Genomic DNA, 22,094 nt, shown 5'->3' with positions numbered 1-22,094 from the left:
TATTGAATTTTCTCTCCCTATAGCTTGGACAAGACTGCCACCTCCTGGAGAAGCTGGTGCTCTCATCTACTTGGGGAATCACTCTGAAAATTGTTTGCGTCCCAACGCCCTCTCTCTCTCTCTCTCTCCTTTAAGTTAAAAAATTTCTAACCCATCACAACTGTGAACAAGTTTTTGCAATGAGCCAAGAATTCAAACCAATTTGCGCATCACAATTTCATGTTAAAATTTAAACAAACTCTGATGTTTGTAGAGCGCTTCGTAGGTGCAAAGGGCTTTAATTCTTAGTCCTCACAACAGCCCTTTGAAGTAGGAACTATTATCACAGGCACACCTGCGGTACGAATGAGGAAATTAAGTATTTGCGAAGTTAGACTGCAAGCTAAGGAGAACCCCCATTTACGTCAGAACTCCAATGACTGCTGAGAACTCAAGCCCCGTAGCTAAGTGACCGTCTCGCCCCACCCGGGCATGCGCAGAAAAACACGGAAGCAATTTCCGTAGTAATTATGGGAGTCTGACACTGGGGGTGTGTCAAGGGCTCCAAAATCCCAGCATTCGCATCGTGCCGGTGTCAAGATGGCGGCCCCCATGTTCCGGTGCTTTTCCCGGGGCAGGTGGTTTGGGAGCCCAGGCACGTCAGGAGTCTTGTTCCTGGGACTGCGTGAGGCCCATTCGGGCGCTCAGGGGCTGCTGGCGGTGCAAAAGGCTCGAGGTCTGTTCAAGGAGTTCTTCCCCGAGAGGGGTACGAAGATAGAGCTCCCAGAGCTTTTCGACCGTGGAACGGGCAACTTTCCCCAGACCATCTACTGCGGTTTCGACCCCACGGCCGACTCGCTTCATGTGGGGCACCTGCTAGCTCTTCTGGGCCTGTTTCACTTCCAGCGAGCAGGCCACAACGTGATTGCGCTGGTGGGAGGTGCCACCGCGCGCCTGGGAGATCCGAGCGGCCGCACCAAGGAGCGCGAGGCCCTGGGCGCAGAACGCGTGCGAAGCAATGCGCGCGCCCTGCGCCAAGGCCTCGAGGCTATGGGTGCCAATCACCAGCAGCTCTTCGCGGATGGGCGGCCTTGGGGAAGCTTCACGGTACTGGATAATTCAGCCTGGTACCAGAAGCAGCACCTGGTGGACTTCCTATCCGCCGTAGGCGGCCACTTCCGCATGGGGACGCTCCTGAGCCGGTTGAGCGTCCAGACCCGACTCAAGAGTCCCGAGGGCATGAGCTTGGCCGAGTTTTTTTACCAGGTGCTCCAGGCTTATGATTTCTACTATCTGTTCCAACATTATGGATGCCGGGTCCAGCTGGGTGGATCTGATCAATTGGGCAATATCATGTCCGGATACGAGTTTATCCACAAGTAAGCGCCTTTAGACCCAGGAGAAATCGTGTGACCAAATAATTTACACCCGAATATCCTACGATTCACTATTGGGATTGGGTAGTGACGCCCTTGTCAAGTCCTTTTTGGTTTTCTCCCCGTTAAGAGTGTGAAATGGTGTCGATGTGACAGGCTGATAATGAGAACTAACGGGCTGGATTAATGGTATTAGGTATGGAACATATTCTAGAACTCTGCAGGAAATACACCACCAGCCAGGATTCTGTGTTACTGAATTGAGAAACTGCTTTCCTTTGTTTATACTTGAATGGGATTGTGCCTCGGTGAGTAGTTTCTGCTTTAGCTGCACCTTCCATGAAGCTAGTATTAGTTTTTGGTTGGCATCGCAAAAAAATTGTTTTTCAGCTCCAAATGTTTGGCGACTAATGTAGATTTTAATGACATTTTCTTAAGGGAGATGAACTCTGTAGTTCTAGCCTAGCCCATGTGCTACTCATTTTTAAAATCCCTTAAAGCATCCTTAGTGTCTCTACCTGACTCCTTACCCAGTTTTCTTTCCTTGTTTTCTTGGGCCTTTAAAGTTTTGAGGCCCTAGTTATACAGAAACTCCCCCAGAGTCACTGGTTCCATTGTAGTTGAGAATGACAAATGCCAAAACAGTGAGTGCTCTGAAAACGAGGGACGAACATTCAGATTTAGAAGGTAAAGGAAGTTTTCTCAGAGCAAGAGACCAGAATGAAATCTGAAGAACGATTAGCAAAACCTACCAACACTTGTGACTGAAGCGCATAATGAAGTTTTCCTTTATGCTTAGGTTGACTGGAGAAGACGTATTTGGAATCACTGTTCCTCTAATTACAAGTACAACAGGAGCAAAATTGGGAAAGTCTGCTGGTAATGCTGTGTGGCTAAACAGAGATAAGACCTCTCCATTTGAATTGTATCAATTCTTTGTCAGGCAGCAGGATGATTTGGTAGAAAGGTGAGTTCTTAATAGTGTGCTGAGAACAATTAAGTATATTAAGCTCATGGTATAATTTTAGCCATTGAATCTTTGTGTGCCTTTTATAGTTTTTTGTGTTTTGTTTTCACTTAGATTCTACTTAAGACACAGAACATTGCAATTTTAACTGTTCTAAACAAGTTTTTTGTTAGTTAAAGCAGAGAACTACCGTGACTCCTGAAAAACTTAGAGTCAAGTTTTGATATACCTCTAGTAAGTACTTAGGATGTTATCAGTTGCATAGTCTGGTTTTTTCACTCCTTTTATGGTCAACTTGACTAAACCTTATTTTACTCTTATCTCTCAAGTTTCTTTTCTTTACCATAACGTAGTACACACTTTGAAGATCCTTTTTTAAAAATGATTTTCTCTAACGAGAAAATCACATTATCTTATTATTCATTCACATTATCTTAAACCCTTCAAAGAATGTAATTGATGATAAAAATGTACCTGCAACAAAGAAAAGGTGAATTTTACCAAAAATCATTTTTCCAGACTGAGAAATGTTTTATAATGAACTACAATAATTAAGATTTTTTTTCCTTCAGGTTTGTTTTCAACATATTTGATGATACAGTTTAGAGTTTTGATGTATCAAGAACTGACATCTTTTTGAATATTTCATTTTCTACTTGCCTGTGATGTATAAAAATAGAATTAATTTCTGTGTATTAACTGTGTGCCCAGCAACTCTGCTAAACTCTTATTAATTCTAATAATAATGTTTGGATTTTAAAGCACAAGCTTAAATGTAAGGGTAAGTGACAGACAAATGGGAAAGATTAGAGAATCCAGATAAACTCCAGCATCTATGGTCACTTAATGTCTGTGGAGCTGCAGAACAGTGGGATAAGACCATCTTTTCTTTCTTTCTTTCTTTTTTTTTTTTTTTTTTAATTTTTTTAATGTTTATTTATTTTTGAGAGAGAGACAGACAGCTGTGAGCGGGGAAGGGGCAGAAGGAAAGGGAGACACAGAATCAGAGGCAGGCTCTAGGCTCTGAGCTGTCAGTACAGAACCCAACGCCGGGCTCGAACTCATCAACGATGAGATCATGACCTGAGCCAAAAGTCAGACGCTTGACTGACTGAGCCACTCAGGTGCCCCAAGACTACATTTTCAATATATATCACTTGGATAATTAGATGCCTTATTTGAGGAAAATGATGAAATTTAACCTCACACTGTATGCAAAAATCAATGCCAGGTAGGTTGTCAACATAATCTGTAACGAAAGCTAAATCATGTGTTCAGAGCATAAATAGGAAAATCTCTTCATACCTGGGATAAAGATTCTTATGTGAGATACAAAGAAAAAGATTGGTAAATTAGACAATTAAAATTGAGATCTACAGTTCTCCAAAAGCCACCATTAAGAGTAGAATACCAGTTCCATGTGCTAAAAGTACTAGCTATCCCTCATTGTGGTCTTGATTTCCATTTCCCTTAGGATTAGTGATGTTGAGCATCTTGTTATATTGGACCATCAGTTTGTCTTTGGAAAAATGTCAGGTCCTCTGCTAATTTTTAAATTGGATTATTATTGGAGTTGACTTGTATGAGTTCTTTTTGGATCTTGTTGATCTATCGTTTGCAAGTGTCTTCTTCCAGTCAGTAAGTCATTTTGTTGATGGTTTCCTTCTCTGTGTGAAAGCTTTCTATTTTGGTGTAGTATCAATAGTTTATTTTCACTTTGTTTCCCTTGTCTGAGGAGACATATCTAGCAAAATGTCTAATTTCTAGAAAATGTCTAGAAAAAAAAATGCTAAGGCCCATGTCAGATTACAGCCTATGTTTTCTTCTAGGAGTTTCATAGTTTCAGGTCTCAAATTTAGGTCTTTAATCCATTTTGAGTTTATTTTTATGTATGTTGTAAGAAAGTGGCCCAGTTTCATACTTTTGCATGTAGCTGTCCAGCTTTCCTAGCACCATTTGTTGAAGAGACTTTCTTTTCTCCATTGTATTGTCTTGCCTCCTAGTGTCATAGATTCACTGATCATATAAGCGTGGGTTTATTTCTGGGCTTTCTATTCTCTTCTCTTGATCTATGTGTCTATTTTTCTGCCAGTATTTCATTCTGTTTGATTACTCTGGCTTTGTAATGTATTTTGAAATCTGAAAGTGTGATACCTCCAGCTTTGTTATTCTTTCTCCTGATTATTTTGGTGATTCTGGGTCTTTTGTGGTTCCATACAAATTTGAGGATTATTTGCTCTAGTTCTGTGAAAAATGCTGTTGGTATTTTGAGAGGGATAGCATTGAATCTATAGTTTGCTTTGCGTAGGATGGACATTTTAATAATATGAATTCTTTACATGAGCATAGACTATCTTTCCATTGTTTGTGTGATACTCAGTTTCTTTCATCAGTGTTTTATAGTTTTCACAGTACAAGACTTTAACCTCCTTGGTTGAGCATGGTAGTCTTTTAAGTAATCTCTACACCCAGCGTGGGGCTTGAACCCACAACCCTAAGATGAAGAGTTGCATGCTTTAGGGCCACCTGGGTGGCTCAGTTGGTTAAGCATCTGACTTCAGCTCAGGTCATGATCTCGTGGTTCATAAGTTCAAGACCCACATTGGGCTCTGTGCTGACAGCTCAGAGCCTAAAGCCTGCTTCAGATTGTGTGTCTCCCTCTCTGTCCCTCCCACACTCATTCATTCATTCATTCATTCATTCATTCTCTCTCTCTCTCTCTCTCTCTCTCTCTCTCAAAAATAAATAAAAACATTTAAAGAGAGAGAGAGAGAGAGATGCATGGTCTACTGACTGAGCCAGCCAGCACCCCTAAGCTTGGTAGTCTCTTATAATCCTTTGTATTTCTGTGGTGTCATTCGTATCTTTTCTCATTGCTGATTTTATGTATTTGAGTCCTCTTTTTTACTTGATGAATTTGGCAAAAGGTTTATCAGTTTTGTTTATCTTTTCAAAGAACCAGGTTTTGGTTTCACTTATCTTTTCATTTTTTTTTAAGTCGCTTTTCATTTATTTGCTCTGATCTTTATTATTTCTTTGCTTCTGCTAACTTTTGACTTTGTTCTTTTTCTAACTCCTTTGGTTGTAAGCTTAGATTGATATTTTTCTGGTTTCTTGAGAGAGGTCTGTATTGCTCTTAGAACTGTTTTTGCTATGTCCCAGAGATTTTGGAACATCATGCTTCCATTATATTTGTTTCCAGGTATTTTTAAATTTCCTCTCTGATTTCTTTGTTGACACATTGGTTATTTAGTAACATGTTATTCAGCCTCCACGTGTTTGTGTTTTTTCACAATTTTTTTTTGTAATTGATTTCTAGTTTCACACCTAAAAGAGGTTTGATATGATTTCAGTTTTCATAAATTTATTGAGACTTGTTTTGTGGCTTAACATATGACCTATCGTAGACCATGTTCCATGTGCACTTGAAAAGAATGTGTATTCTTTTTTTTTTTTTAATGTTTATTTATTTTTGAGAAGAGTGAGACAGAGCATGAGCGGGGGAGGAGAGAGAAAGAGGGAGACACAGAATCTGAAACAGGCTCCAGGCTCTGAGCTGTCAGCACAGAGCCTGACGCGGGGCTCACAGACCGTGAAATCATCACCTGAGCCGAAGCCAGACGTTTGACTGAGCCACCCAGGCGCCCCAAGAATGTGTATTCTTTTGTTGGGATGGGATATTCTGTGTATCTGTTAAGTCCATCTGGTCTATTATGTTGTTCAGAAGCACTGGTTCCTTGATTTTTCTGCCTGGATGACCTATCCTTGGATGTAAGTGGGGTGTTAAAGTCCCATTCTATTATCGTATTATTGATTTCTCCCTTTTATGTCCATTAATATTTGCTTTACATACTTAGGTGCTACCATTTTTGGCACATAGAAATTTATAATTGTTCTATCTTTGTTGGATTGATCCTTTATCATTATGTTAATGCTCTTTTCTCTTGTTATAGTCCTTGTTTTAAAGTCTATTTTGTCTGATATAAGTACTAATGCCGTGACTTTTTGTTTGTTTCCATTTTGATGGAATACTTTTCTTCATCTCTTCGTTTTAATTTTGTGTCTTTAGGTCAGAATGAGTGTCTCGTAGACAGCACATAGATGTGTCTTGGGGTTTTTATCCATTCAGTCAGCCTGTGTTTTTTGATTGGAGCATATAGACCCTTAACATTAAAGTAATTATTGATAGTTATATACTTAATTGCCATTTTGTTGTTTGATTGTTTTTGTAGTTCTTCTGTCCCTTTCTTGCTCTCTTCCCTTGTGATTTCGTAACTTTCTTTAGTGTTATGCTTGAATTCTTTTTATTTTTTTCCATATGTATTCTCTTTTCAAAGGTTTGTAGTTACCATGAGGTTCATATTTAACACCCTACATATATAGCAGTCTGTTTTAAGTTGATAGTCACTTAAGTTTGAACGCACTTACTATTATTTTTAATGTTTTAATTTTTTGAGAGAGACAGAGCACAAGTAGGGGAGGAGCAGAGAGAGGGAGACACAGAATCCAAAGCAGGCTCCAGGTTCTGAGCTGTCAGCACAGAGCCCAATGTGGATCTCAAACCCACAAACACAAGATCATGACCTGAGCTGAACTTGGATGCTTCACTGAGCCAACCAGGTGCTCCTGAACATGTTTAGAAAGCATTACATTTTTATTCACCTCCTCCACATTTTATGTATTTGTATGTTTTTATTTTTTGTACTGCTTAACCAATTATTGTAGATACAATTGATTTTACTGCTCTTGTCTTTGAACCTTCGCAATAGCTTTGTGATTGATGTGGTACCTTTACTATATATTTGCTTTCACCATTGAAATTGTCATAATTATTCTAAGTTTTAGTTATGGCCTCTTCTTTCCCACTTACAAAAGTCCCTTGAACATTCTTGTAATGCTGGTTTAGTGGTGACGAATACCTTTAACTTTTGTTTATATGGGGAATTCTTTACCCCTCCTTCAGTTCTGAATGATAACCTTGCTGGGTAGAGTATTCTTAGTTGTAGTTTATTTCCTTTCATCATTTTGAATATACTGTGTGCTCCCTCTAGAGCCTGCAGTTTCTGCTGAAAAATCAGTTGATAGCCTTTTGGGAGTTGCCTTGTACATCACTGTTTGCTTTTCTCTTCCCACTGTTAAGATTCTGTCCTTTTAGTTTTTGACATTTTAATTATCAATGTGTCTTGATATGGACTTCTTTGGGTTCATCTTATTTGGGGCTCTCTGTGTTTCCTGGATTCAGATGTCTGTTTCCTACCCCAGGTTAGGGAAATTTTCGGCTATTATGTCTTCAAATAAGTTTTCTCCCTTTCTCTCTGTTTTTTTTTTTTTTTTTTTTTGAACCCATATAATGTGAATGTTAGTATGCTTGTTGTGTCAGAGGTATGTGTTCTCAATTAATTCTGTATTACTAGGAATTATAGCTTAATTGGGGAAATCTGAGCATTAAGGTTTTGAAGGTAAATGGTGAGATACCATTCATTATAGGCTGACTTACATACCAACCAAATGTGACTATTGAATGAGGAGACTCCATCTCAGTATCTTTAATAACAGGTTATAAGCTTTTAATGACCTGTTTAAATTGGTATTAGGGGGTGTTTACCATCTTGCCCACAGGAGGAAGAGTCACTGGCATCCACGTGGTAAATTCCACCAGGAATGCCAAGAACTTGGGCCTGTTCGATGTTGCATGGCATTGTGTCAATGCATCCATGCCTATAGTAGGGAAGGAAAGGACCAAGGAGGCCACCACCAGAAGGAGCCATTTGAAGTAAATGGCCCCTGTAGTTAGTTACATCTGAATGGATTTGTACACCTTTGATTGTTTTACTGGCAGTTCTCTTTTAAGAATTTAGAGAGATTGGAATAACAGTGACTTGGGCCTTGATGTCTAATCAGACATTTTTTTTTTAATTCTACCAAATATTTATTTATTGTATATAATTTATTGTCAAATTGGTTTCCATACAACACCCAGTGCTCATCCCACCAGGTGCCCTCCTCAATGCCCATCACCCACTTCCCCCCCCTCACCCCGCATCAACCCTCAGTTTGTTCTCAGTATTTAAGAGCCTCTTATGATGTGCCTCCTTCCCTCTATATAACTTTTTTCCCCCTTCTCCCGTCTTCTGTTATGTTTCTCAAGATCCACTTATGAGTGAAAACATATGGTGTCTTTCTCTGCCTGACTTATTTCACTTAGCACAACACTCTCCAGTTCCATCCACGTTGCTACAAATGGCCAGATTTCATTCTTTCTCATTGCCAAGTAGTATTCCATTGTGTATATAAACCACATCTTTTTTATCCATTTGTCAGTTGATGGACATTTAGGCTCTTTCCATAATTTAGCTATTGTTGAAAGTGGTGCTATAAACATTGGGGTACATGTGCCCCTATGAATCAGCAGTCCTGTATCCATTGGGTAAATTCCTAGCAGTGCTATTGCTGGGATTGGGCAGTTCTATTTTTAATTTTTTGAGGAATCTCCACACTGTTTTTCAGAGCAGCTGCACCAGTTTGCATTCCCACCAACGTGCAAGAGGGTTCCCGTTTCTCCACATCCTCTCCAGCATCTATAGTCTCCTGATTTGTCTATTTTAGCCACTCTGACCAGCGTGAGGTGGAATCTCAGTGTAGTTTTGATTTGTATTTCCCTGATGAGCAGTGACATTGAACATCTTTTCATGTGCCTGTTGGCCATCTGGATGTCTTCTTTAGAGAAGTGTCTATTTATATCTTCTGCCCGTTTCTTCACTGGATTATTTGTTTTTCGGGTGTGGAGTTTGGTGAGTCTTTATAGATTTTGGATACTAGCCCTTTGTCTGATATGTCATTTGCAAATATCTTTTCCCATTCTGTCAGTTGCCTTTTAGTTCTGTTGATTGTTTCCTTTGCAGTGCAGAAGCTTTTTATCTTGATGAAGTCCCAATAGTTCATTTTTGCTTTTAATTCCCTTGCCTTTGGAGATATACCAAGTAAGAAATTGTTCCAGCAGAGGTCAGAGAGGTTTTTTCCTGTTTCTCCTCTAGGGTTTTGATGCTTTCCTGTCTCACATTCAGTTCCTTCATCCATTTTGAATTTATTTTTGTGAATGGTGTCAGAAGGTGGTCTAGTTTCATTCTTCTGCATATTGCTGTCCAGTTCTCCCAGCACCATTTGTTAAAGAGACTCTCTTTTTTTCCATTGGATATTCTTTCCTGCTTTGTCAAAGATAGTTGGCTGCACATTTGTGGGTCCAAATCTGGAGTCTCTATTCTATTGGTCTATGTGTCTGTTTTTGTGCCAATACCATACTGTCTTGATGATTACAGCTTTGTAGTAGAGGCTAAGTCTGGGATTGTGATGCTTCCCGCTTTGGTTTTCTTCTTCAAAATTACTTTGGCTATCAGGGTCTTTTGTGGTTCCATACAGACTTTAGGATTGCTTGTTCTAGCTTCAAGAAGAATGCTGGTGCAATTTTGATTGGGATTGCATTGAATGTGTAGGTTGCTTTGGGTAGTATTGACATTTTGACAATATTTATTCTTGAAACCCATGAGCACGGAATGTTTTTCCATTTCTTTGTGTCTTCTTCAATTTCCTTCATAAGTTTTCTATAGTTTTCAGTATACAGATCTTTTACGTCTTTGGTTAGGTTTATTCCGAGGTATTTTATGCATCTTGGTGCAATTGTGAATGGGATCAGTTTCTTTATTTGTCTTTCTGTTGCTTCATTATTGGTGTATAAAAATGCAACTGATTTCTGTACATTAATGTTGTATCGTGCAATTTTGCTGAATTCATGTATCAGTTCTAGCAGACTTTTGGTGGAGTCTATCGGGTTTTCCATGTAGAATGTCATGTGATCTGCAAAAAGTGAAAGCTTGACTTCATCTTTGCCAATTTTGATGCCTTTGATTTCCTTTTGTTGTCTGATTGCTGATGCTAGAACTTCCAACACTATGTTAAACAACAGCGGTGAGAGTGGGCATCCCTGTTGTGTTCCTGATCTCAGGTGGAAAGCTCTCAGTTTTTCCCCATTGTGGGCTTTTCATAAACGGCTTTTATGGTGTTAAATATGTTCCTTCTATCCCGACTTTCTCGAGGGTTTTTATTAAGAAAGGATGCTGAATTTTGTTAAAGGCTTTTTCTGCATCGATGGACAGGATCTTATCGTTCTTTTCTTTTATTAATGTGATGTATCACATTGATTGATTTGCAAATATTGAACCAGCCCTGCGGCCCAGGAATGAATCCCATCTGATCATGGTGAATGATTCTTTTTATATGCTGTTGAATTGATTTGCTAGTATCTTGTTGAGAATTTTTGCATCCATATTCATCAGGGATATTGGCCTGTAGTTCTCTTTTTTTGCTGGGTCTCTGTCTGGTTTAGGAATCAAAGTGATGCTGGCTTCATAGAATGAGTCTGGAAGTTTTCCTTCCCTTTCTATTTTTTGGAACAGCTTGAGAAGGATAGGTATTAACTCTGCTTTAAATGTCTGGTAGAATTCTCCAGGGAAGCCATCTGGTCCTGGACTTGTATTTGTTGGGAGATTTTTGATAACTGATTCAATTTCTTCACTGGTTATGGGTCTGTTCAGATTTTCTGTTTCTTCCTGTTTGAGTTTTGGAAGTCTGTAGGTGCTTAGGGTCTTTGTCCATTTCTTCCAGGTTGTCCAGTTTGTTGGCATATAATTTTTCATAGTATTCCCTGATAATTGCTTGTATTTCTGAGGGACTGGTTGTAATAATTCCATTTTCATTTGTGATTTTATCTATTTGGGTACTCTCCCTTTTCTTTTTGAGAAGCCTGGCTAGAGGTTTATCAATTTTATTTATTTTCTCAAAAAACCAACTCTTGGTTTCATTGATCTGCTCTACTGTTTCTTTAGATTCTAAATTGTTTATTTCTGCTCTGATCTTTATTATTTCTCTTCTTCTGCTGGGTTTGGGGTGTCTTTGCTGTTTTGCTTCTAGTTCCTTTAGGTGTGCTGTTAGATTCTGTATTTGAGATTTTTCTTGTTTCTTGAGGTAGGCCTGGATTGCAATGTATTTTCCTCTCACTACTGCCTTTGCTGCATCCAAAAAGGTTTGGATTGTTGTATTTTCATTTTCATTTGTTTCCATTTATCTTTTAATTTCTTTAATTGCCTGGTTGACCCATTCATTCTTTAGTAGGATGGTCTTTAGCCTCCATGTTTTTGGAGGTTTTCCAGACTTTTTCCTGTGATTGATTTCAAGTTTCATAGCATTGTGATCTGAAAGTGTGCATGGTATGATCTCAATTCTTTTATACTTATTAAGGGCTGTTTTGTGACTCAGTATGTGATCTTTCTTGGAGAATGTTCCATGTGCACTAGAGAAAAAAATATATTCTGTTGCTTTGGGATGCAGAGTTCTAAATATATCTGTCAAGTCCATCTGATCCAATGTATCATTCAGGGCCCTTGTTTCTCTATTGATTCTCTGTCTAGATGATCTATCCATTGTGGTAAGTGGAGTATTAAAGTCTCCTGCAATTACCACATTCTTATCAATAAGGTTGCTTATGTTTGTGATTGTTTTATATATTTGGGGACTCCCGTATTCAGTGCATAGACATTTATAATTGTTAGCTCTTCCTGATGGATAGACCCTGTAATTATTATATAATGCCCTCTTCATCTCTTGTTACAGCCTTTAATTTAAAGTCTAGTTTGTCTGATATAAGTATGGCTACTCCAGCTTTCTTTTGACTTCCAGTAGCATGATAGATAGTTCTCCATCCCCTCACTTTCAATCTGAAGGTGTCCTCAGGTCTAAAATGAGTCTCTTGTAGACAGCAAATACATGGGTCTTGTTTTTTTTTTATCCATTCTGATACCCTATGTCTTTTTGTTGGAGCATTTAGTCCATTTATATTCAGTGTTATTATTGAAAGATACAGGTTTAGAGTCATTGTGATGTCTGTAGGTTTCATGCTTGTAGTGATGTCTTTGGTACTTTGTGGTTCTTGCAACGTTTCACTCACAGAGTCCCCCTTAGGGACATTTTCATTGACCCAGGGGACTACCAGAGTGGTATAGGGGCCACTGTCTCTGGGAGGTGGGATGAGTCCTGGGGAGCCACCAACTCCCTGCGGTAGAGGCTTAGGTGGCTGCCAGCCCTGGGTTTTAGAGAAGAGGTCAGAGGCAGTTGTAGAGACTGGGTTCAAGTCAGGATGGATGGCAGCTGAGTGGCAAGAGGGTGGATGGCCGAAGGGGGCTATAGATGAGGGAATGCTAGTGTTAGGATCTAGAGTTTAGAGACTGGCTATCCAGATACTAAGTGGCCAGGAACACTGAGATTTTGTAACTCCCAGAAGAAGTTAACCTGTGTGTTTTCATAAAGGGCAAAATTAAGTTGAGGATTTATTGGAGTTGGGAGCCCTTTTTGTTGAGGGAAATTTGTTCAAGGGGGCAGCGGGGGTAGAAGGGCATAGATCTGAAGTGTCTGGGTACCTGGATAGTAACCTCCTCCATGTCTAGCAACCATGCCCGTGCCCCCCAGTGCCTTTCAAATGGTTTCAGCAGTCCCATTAAAATTAGTAGCACTGCCCTGTAGTTAGGGGGAGCTCCTTATAGAGTAATACTCTGGACTCGGGGTCACTTGAGGCCTTGTCAGGTTTAGAAATGAAGAGGGTGTCATTCGGGTCACTATGGTCATTGAAATGATAAACATAAGGGACCACGCCAACTTTGCTGCAGGAGACAGGCCTAGTCTAATGTTTCCCATTCACTATGAGCCTTAGCTCTAGTGATTTCTGTGAGGAAAGGATGAGCACAGCACCAGGCAGTAAATATCCAGGGTGGGGGGGTAGGTACAGATATCAGTGGCTCTGGGAGCTCCATCTTCCTTTACCCGTCCTCATCCTCATCAGTGGCCTCAACAACCAGGTCAGCTTTTCCTTTGGTACCAGGGCACCCCCTGAGACATGTTGCTTTGTTCTATCCCATTTGGGGAGGAAAGCCTAGGGGCTCAGGATGTGGTATCTCAAAGGAAACAGACATGTAGCTGGACTGTTCTCTGAGAAGATTATAGATTTTAGGGTCTTCAGAGAGACTGGCCCGTTGTGCAGTTCAGCCATGAGTAACAGTTTTCAATCACAGGCCACAAACCTGTAATAGCCAGTTAGCTCCCTTCTATCCTTCCTGCTGCAGAAAGTCTTTAAGGTTAGAATTTCAGTTAAGGCATAATTTCTGATGCCTTAATTGTTACTTTCTGATTTTCTTCATTACGTTGATCTTAGGTGTTGTTACCAGAAAAAGTTTCTGGAAAATGTCCCTGTGAGCCCACTTCATAAGTGGCTGCATTCCTTTCCAGGGTGTCCCAGTTGCCCTCCCCAGGATTGGCATCTGCCTCCACTAGCGCAGTGTACACGGTACCTTTGGGAAAGCCCTGGCTTTCCTGTTGGTGCAAATAGCAGAGCCTTGGCATGTTGGTACCTGGTGGCACTAAGCAATGCCCAGGAAGCTTTCATCTCTGTTAAATAAATTTTGCATTTATTTGGAGCTGATGTACCTCCTCTGGGGTCTTAAGAGGCACTGGCATAAGATGTTCAGGACATTTGTGTTTGTCTATTAATTGTTTAGCAACATCATACCGGAGACTGGACTTATGATATCCCATGGGGTTAGGGAGACAAAGTGATGGTGAGTGTAGCGGCCATGTGGGGACAGCAAGCCTCAGTGAATGTCTCCTTTCATGGTGCCACTGGTTTCCTATTACAAGGCTGTTCCGTGTATCTGGGTTAGGGCACATAGTCCCACTGTGACCCACCACTCAGTGGTCACTAGGGGAGTTCTCACTCCTCCTTATCTACTGGAGTACCCTTTCCTCGGTACCATTAACCCAAAGCCTCATCTTGGGCAGCAATCACAGCCTTGGGGTTCACTCTGCCTTCACTAGCTGTCCTTGGCGCAAGGCAGGGAGGACCCTCATGTACATTAGTAGTCAGTAAAGGCCTTTATAATTAGTGGTCTTATCATCTCATTAGTCCATATAGCCTAAATCACATTGCACTGAAGAGTGAATTATTATGGTAGCAGTGACAGGAAACACACAGCAGAGGCAATATGCAGAAGCACGGAAGAGTGCAGTAGACCTCCAGCAAGTGGTGCTGCCTTCCCAAATGGTGTCACCATCTGGGTTAGCCAGTCACAGTTAGTAAGGTGGTTGAAGCTGGGGGTGGTGCATGGGGGGCTCAGTCTGTTGGGCTCCAACTCTTGATTTCGGCTCAGGTCAGGATCTCATGGTTTGTGAGTTCAAGCCCTCATTAAGGTCTACGCTGATGACGCAGAGACTCCTTGGGATTCTGCCTCCGTATCTCTCTGCCCCTCCCCTGCTTGCTCGTTCTCTCTCTCTTTCTCAAAACAAATAAAAATAAACTTTGAAGACAAAAAAAAAGATAGTTGAAGCTAAACGCGTTCCCATAAGTTAACTACAAGTGCTATCATCACACAGTCCCCTTGACTGTACCATCTACCAACTGTTTGGCTCTCAGACTATTGATAGTGGTGCCAGCGGTTAGAAATGCCTGGGGACACTCACCTGGGCTGACTACTTGTGGCTGCGCTTAGAGATGGTTCCCTGACCCGAGTGCCTCTTGTGAGTTCGTCTTGTGGCTAGACTTGCCTTAAGGGTTCTTACAATTGCAGGACGCACCTCAGCCACAACCATCAGAGAACTTCGAAAAACAAGATTTATGACTCAGAAGTTCTGGAGGGTCCGTGGCATTCTGGGGTCTCAGGGAGAGAGAGAGGAAGAGAGTGTGGTCCAGGGGCTCTGCATTATTGGGATGAAGGGTGAAGTGCCTAAGGACTTTGTGAGTTCTTTATTGACAAATTTAAAACAGCAGAAATTAGGAAGTGGGAAGGGAGAAACAGCGTCACTCAAGCGGCCAGTTATCTAGGTTACCCAGAGCTTTCTAAAAGAGGAGCTTCATGCGTGTCAGTAGTCTGGTGCTTTGTCTAGTTGACTTGCTGCTAGCTGTGCCATGCAGCTGGCAGTATGTTTATTTGAGGTGGAGGGCTTTGAAATGCATGCCTTGGCTGTCAGAGGGTTAATGTCAGGTACCGATGCTACACTTACAGAACTACTTAGGAAAAATACGTGTCTCTGCTTATTAAACCTGTATTTGTACATAACCTGTGACCCAGCAGTTCCTCTCCTGGCTATGTCCCCAAAAGAAATCAGTGCACACAGGCACCAAGAGAAATATATGGGAATATTCATAGCAGCGTTATCAGTAATTGTCTAAGAGTAGAAACAACACAGAATAAATAAATATATCGTGGAAACAGTCACAGCACAGAATGCTGTACGTGACAGCTGTTCGCACAACCACATGGATGAGCCTCTTACTGAACATAATCATCTGCCAGAAAAGCCAAACACAAAAATGTATTCTGTATGATTCCGTTTATATAAAGCCTGAAAACAGGCAAAACAAAGTGAAGCTGTTTACGGAGGGGTACTGAAATGGTAAAAGTATAAAGAAAAATAAGTGATCATTTTGAAAGGCGAAGGAGTGGTTCATTTGGAGAGGAAGGGGATGTGATAAATTTGGGCTTCGGTGGGTGGAGGCAATGATGTATTTCTAGGCAGGTGATGGTAGATGTTTGCTTTCTGATTCATTAAACTATGTGATTTGCATACTTTTCTATGTCTTTCTATGTGTTTTATTTTAAAAAGAGGATACACAAAATAGTATGTCAGGAAGTTACAATTTTTTTATTTATGGGCACATATACATAAAAGTACTAAAACATCCCTAGGAAGGATGGGCACAAATTTAGATTAGCTTCTCTCTGTGGGCGAGGAGGGGAATATGGTAGTGCTGGGATCTAGAGCTGTGCTTTTCTTTTTCAAAAAGAAAGGTCTGGAACAAAGATGGCAAAATAGTAACATCCTCATTGTGGGTGGTATGTGCACGGGTGTCTTTTTTGGGTACTTTTCTTCATGTTTATTTTTCATAATTAAAAATAAATTTAAAGGGGCACCTGGGTGGTTCAGTTGGTTAAGCATCTGTCTCCTCACTTCGGCTCAGGTCACGATCTCAGGGTCATGGGATCGAGCCCCGCGTTGGGTTCTGTGCTGACAGCGCGAAGCCTGTTGGGATTCTCTCTCCCTCCCTCTACCACCTGCTTCTCTCTCTCGCTTGATCTTAGCCAAAAGGCCGAGAAGCGATGCTTCTCTCTCTCAATGAATGAATGAATGAATTTAAAAGTAGGCAGGATGATTTTTAAAGGGTAAGGGAGTTAGAGATAAAAATTAGATATGTTATTTATATATACCTAACACTGTATTTTTTGCCCCAAAGGTACCTGAAGCTCTTCACTTTTCTGCCCCTTCCAGAGATTGACCACATAATGCAGCTGCATGAGAAAGAGCCAGAAAAGCGGGGTCCTCAGAAACGACTTGCTGCAGAAGTTACAAAGCTTGTTCATGGACAAGAAGGACTGGCTTCTGCTAAAAGGTGGCCTTTTAGAATAACTGAAAGTGGATAAAGTTAATGTAATTAATAGACTTGAGAAAATTCATTAGGGTTGTTATTTACCACTAACAAGAATTGTCAGTGGTTGACCTAAGTACTGTAGAATAGCTTCTGTTGGAAAGAAAGATCACCTTGAAGTAAGTGTAAATTATGTAAGATAAACATTGCTGTTTCAAAACCTTTCAGTGTGGAACATAATGGGCACTCCATAATTGGTTACTGGGTACTAGCCCGTGTGTCTGGATAAGCGCTCACGTGATGTGGTTCTCAATGTGTTTTTCAGGTGCACTCAAGCCCTTTACCATAGTAGCATAGACGCACTGGAGGTCATGTCTGATCAAGAGCTAAAAGAGCTGTTTAAAGAAGCTTCGTTTTCTGAACTAGTTCTCGACCCAGGAACAAGTGTCCTAGATACATGTCGCAAAGCAAATGCCATTCCAGATGGTCCCCGAGGGTAAGATTATTTAACTTTTAGATTCACAGTTAATTCGGCAATAAATGTTACAGTTCACAGCATGTGTTTCCAGAAGGTGTTTTCCTGATAATGCTTCAATGGGGTCTCATTTCTGGCAGAAGTTAATCCCAGAATAAAGTGAAAACTGAGTATTGTCAAAAATCCTTTAAATTTTCTATAAAATCTGGTACTACTATACCGTCTCTCCTTAAGTCTAACTCAGTTTCTCCTCAGCATTGGAAAGGACTGTTTAAGGGACCACAGGGGTTACTGAACTTTTCTAGCGGTTTATTTACTGATACTGGAAATGGTACCACTAAAGATGACACCGTATCTGATTCTGACAGAGTTCTTAAGTAACACTGACATTTGTTTACATTGTATAAGCTGAGTAAGATTGGCTTGTACATTTAAACAAAATGTAGAAATTGATCTGTAAACTGTAGCAAATAGCCCAAAATAACACTTCCTAGGAGAAAGAAATTTGTCCTTAAACAGAAGATGGTTTACTGTAATTTTATAAAACCATGGGTTGTAGCAGTTTATTTCATTTGGTAACATGTTAAGAGAAAACGAACATTTGCCTTTCACAAGGACTTCCAAGGCCTTTCATACTCTAGACCTCTTTTCTTCTCAAGAGTTCACTGTTTTCTAGCTACTCCCCATGTTTCCTCACCGTTTGTGAAATTTACTGCTACTCTCCAGTTTACATGTCTCTTCTTTAAGGAAAATTTCCAACCCCCACCCACCCAGTGTGCTCCTAGAGCAACCTTTCCTGGGGCTTTATAGCATTTAATCACTGTAATTATTTATTTGTCTGGATTACCCCACTAGTTTTCAGTAGTAAAGGCTCTATGAATGTTTATTGAATGAATTGGGCCATAAATAATGTGAGTAAAACCTATTTACATATGCCATCAAAAAATTGTTGCTAAACTGGAATTAGATAAGCTACTGATTTTCCATTTCTGAAATCAGCCCATTTCACTTTTCTAAAAAAGTTCTGCTTTTTAACATTTTCACAAAATGTGCTATTATTTGCATAGTCTCAGAATAGAATTTCCAAGGTTCTTCCAGTTTCATAAGCAAGTTTTCTAAAGGTTTTTGTAATAGCATATATAGTTGTGACTTGTAGCTCATGGAAGCTCATTAAAAGCAGCATTGCCCTTTTTCTGTCGGGAGGCTTCTTTTCTGTAAGCCCCTACTCAAAGTGTGGGGAGGGGGGGAATTGGCTTGAGAAAGTGATTTTGTTACTCATTTTTAAATCACTACCAACTGAATAGTTCTATATAGAGCTGTGGGATATCCCAGCTTTTTCTCTACTAAATAAGAAACTGTGCCTTAAATCTCCTTTAGAAGAGCATTTAAGGGGGGCAGAAATCTAGAGTGAACATAAAGGTAACAATTCAGTGCTAAGTGGTTTTAGTTGGACAGCCTCTGAAATATAAATGAAATATCATTGGGAGAGGTGAGTGGTGATGGATTTATCTAATTAACGAAAACACTGTTATTTTTAGGTATCGGATGATAACAGAAGGTGGAGTCAGTATAAATCACAGACAAGTAACAAATCCTGAGAGTGTTTTAGTCGTTGGACAACATATTCTTAAGAATGGACTTTCATTACTTAAAATAGGAAAAAGGAATTTCTACATTATAAAATGGCTTCAGCTATGATGAAAAATCCTTCTGGTGGTTCAGACATATCCATCTCATTCTCAAGATGTACCAAAGGTTGGCTCCAGAACTTATACTTTCGTTCACACAAGCCAAACAACAGAGAATGGAGTATACTCTAGGCCTCAGAGTGTGAGTAATTTCATTATTTATATAGGTTGATTAATGTGTAATGATGGGGTATTTTGTTTCCTGATCTGCAGGTATTAAGGACTACCATAGAAAACCATGATTGCCAAGGATAATCTCTTTTAAAAATCCTGTTTCATGAAATAACTATTGTATCCTTCTTGCGCTCTTTTTAGAGATGAGGAAGAACAGTGAAAAAGAGGGCAGAATAAGGACTCTTGGATACTTTTATATCCAAGTGTCTATCTTCCTGACCTTACTAACACCAGCAGCATCCGCAGTGGTCACATTAGAGATGTGAAATACGGTATTGGAAACTGTAGATTTCTGAATTTTTTGCCATTTAGGAAGCAAATACAGTTCTCCTTAAGAAAAAAGTATTACACAAAGCCCTAGTTGGGAGTAGAAATTACAGTAGAAAGTTTCTTTTCAAAGAACAAAAACCAGTACTTTTGAGAAAGTTTCCAATTCAGTTGTCCAGTCTCTTACCTGTGTTTCAGTATAAATTTACTCACAGCCTTGTTTTGCCAGATTACTAAGGTAGCAATATTTTATAAATTTGGAAACTTAAGTTTCAGCTTCTGTCCCCAAGCAGATTACAACTTGAGATAAACTGAAAAGTAACTAGAGAGAAAATAGCGGCAAATGTAGTATCAAATACCCCATCATATGAGAATATCAAAGTAATTCTTCTGGTAAGGGAAGTCTTCAGGTCACACTTAAAGGATTTAGAATCAAGACCTAGTTAAGCTGTACATACATTAGGCAAGTCAATTCTCAGAACTGTTTCTACATGTGAAAAATCAAGGTAGTTATCATCCCTATTTCCCTGAGGACCAAGTGAAACATAAATACAAATGGTTCACAATCCGGTTCCTTCTTGAAAACCTTACAGGCAGCAAAGCATGGCTTTAGTGTTCAAATTCTAGCCATTTACTACCTGGGATACTTGAAACAAATCACTAGCCTAATATGTAAAAATGGAGATGTAATCATAGCTTTGTGAATTGTGAGATTGCATAGGAAAAAAGTTGTAAAACTTGTCATATAGCATAAGCTGTCTTATGTTCCAATTAGATTTATATGTTAAAAAGCTAGTAGATCTAAATTTTTCCCTGGGAGCAAAGTTAGGAAGAATTGACTTATTAACAAAACTTGAATGTCATTTCGTACCAGCAATTTTATTTACATAGCAAGAACATACAGGCGTCCGTGGTAAATGTCAGAGATCATCGCCACATTTCAGAGCTTCACTCAGTTTGAGCCAATAAATGAAGGGTTTCTGAAACTTTACATACCTTTCTTGCCTCTGCTTTTCTTGTATAAGGTGTGTAGTGCCAGCAAGTACATTACCATCACCTCAGTTTTAAAGGTAACGTTTTCAATTTGAAATTATGTTTGATATGCTGGGGAATGGTACACTGTAAGTTTCTCCCCCCTTACAAACTCAAAAGACTGGGATGGTAGTCATCTGATGTATCTGAAGTGAGTAAATCAGGGATGGCTGTACTGATATTGAATAATGGCAGAGTGATTTTAAAGTGTGTGCTAATGAACATTTAGGTAGTATGTATTCTATCAAGAAGGTACTATGAACAGATTCAAAGTAGTACCATTAAGATTGAATCTGGTTTTTATGTTTGAGATCAGTTGCTGAGCCCGTTGTCTGCTAGTACGTGGGTACCATAAGCTCACGTTACCAACACATTGTTCCTGCCAGTAGTCCTTCATGACTGTTGTAACAGAAATGTTAACATGTTCAGTAAATTCTGTATTGCTGATATCTTTTAGAGATGGAGCTAGATGCCTTAAGGATTTTGACCCGTATCTTAAAATTTTTATGTAATTCATACCAAGAATCACCTGGGGAATTTTAATAAAATGTGAGTATGTTCTAAACCTCACCCCAAAACTCTGAATGTATTTTAGTAGTAAAAAGCCTTTAGGTGTGTCTGTCCGGATGTTTTTCTTTAAATAATAAGGCTCCATCAGTATTTTCCTATCTGTTGTAATCTAATGTATCGGTGTGAAGCAAAAGTAACTGTTACCAACTAATAGAGATGTATACTTCGATGACCAGCACAGTATCTGGTTTTGAGTCTCACCTCCAAGTGACTCTTAGAGCATGTTATGAGTGACCTAATTTAAAGATGTATTGAAATTACTATTATATTTGAAAATCAAGTCTAGATGGTTGTTTTTAATGCAGGAAAGTAGAATTCATGCTTGCAGGTTTAAGAAAGAATCAAAGATAATTTAGATGTTTAATGCACTAGGGCAGCGTGGACCCGGAAGTGGAAGGGCTGCAATAGCTACACCTCATGCACATCACCGTCAGTGTTACAGATCTTCTTGTGCCTTCCTTCAGCTTTCTTACTAACACATCAGAGGTTGCAGAGAAGCTCAATAAAAGTAGGTATCGAAGGATAGGTGGACTACAGTGACTGTGAGTAACTTGTCAACTCACACCTTTCAAAGCCAGACCAGTTTATAGTGTGCATGCATTATAGTTGTATGAAATGTCTTCGTGCGTTCTTCTCCAAGGACTATGGCAGCAGCTTTAAGACTGCTCACAGATTACACAGGTCATCTTATCCACAGGCAAACTGCTTGTACGACTAGAACATGAACAGTTCTTTTTAAGTTCAAATGAAACTGTCACAAGAAAGACTTGATGTATTTTATGTGTATTTTATATGTACGGGGCAACTTTAGAAACAGCCATTTATTATTTGGATTAAATGTACGATTTGTTCTGTGATACAGAGTACGATTTTCAGTTTATAGCCAGTCTCTTCACATGAGCAGATTCATACCATTGCAATACACAGGAGTTCATAAATAAAATTCTACTCAAGTAGGCAGTAACTAGCAAATTTCGAGTCAACAAAGTCTCAGTATTATATAGTTCTCTTCACCAAAGATGAGTCTCTCGGATTTCAGCAATTATTTGACTGGCTCCTTGTAATGCCTACATTAAAAAAGATAAAAAAATTATAGATGCTTATTGAG

At 39.7% G+C, this 22,094-nt stretch overlaps 2 protein-coding genes across 6 annotated transcripts in view; one reads left to right on the top strand and one right to left on the bottom strand.

The window, feature by feature from the left end:
• Positions 1-414: 414 nt before the first annotated feature.
• Positions 415-20,267, top strand: YARS2 (tyrosyl-tRNA synthetase 2). Its single transcript, XM_042946238.1, has 5 exons — positions 415-1,358; positions 2,155-2,322; positions 16,649-16,804; positions 17,106-17,276; positions 18,794-20,267. The coding sequence occupies exons 1-5, from the start codon at positions 580-582 to the stop codon at positions 18,951-18,953; spliced, it is 1,434 nt and encodes a 477-aa protein (XP_042802172.1). The 5' UTR covers positions 415-579; the 3' UTR covers positions 18,954-20,267.
• The window catches only part of DNM1L (dynamin 1 like), a 49,377-nt gene continuing 47,527 nt past the window's right edge, over positions 20,245-22,094 (bottom strand). For all 5 annotated transcript variants that reach the window (XM_042946233.1, XM_042946234.1, XM_042946235.1 and 2 more), the window contains one exon: positions 20,245-22,053. In XM_042946233.1, coding sequence (XP_042802167.1) covers positions 21,997-22,053 — 57 coding nt within the window. In that variant the 3' untranslated portion in view covers positions 20,245-21,996. The remainder of the gene's footprint in view (positions 22,054-22,094) is intronic.

Source organism: Panthera leo, chromosome B4 (genome assembly GCF_018350215.1).
Source record: "Panthera leo isolate Ple1 chromosome B4, P.leo_Ple1_pat1.1, whole genome shotgun sequence".
NCBI lineage: Eukaryota > Metazoa > Chordata > Mammalia > Carnivora > Felidae > Panthera > Panthera leo.
Note: the sequence above shows the minus strand (reverse complement) of the source record. Positions and strands in the feature narration are given on the sequence as shown.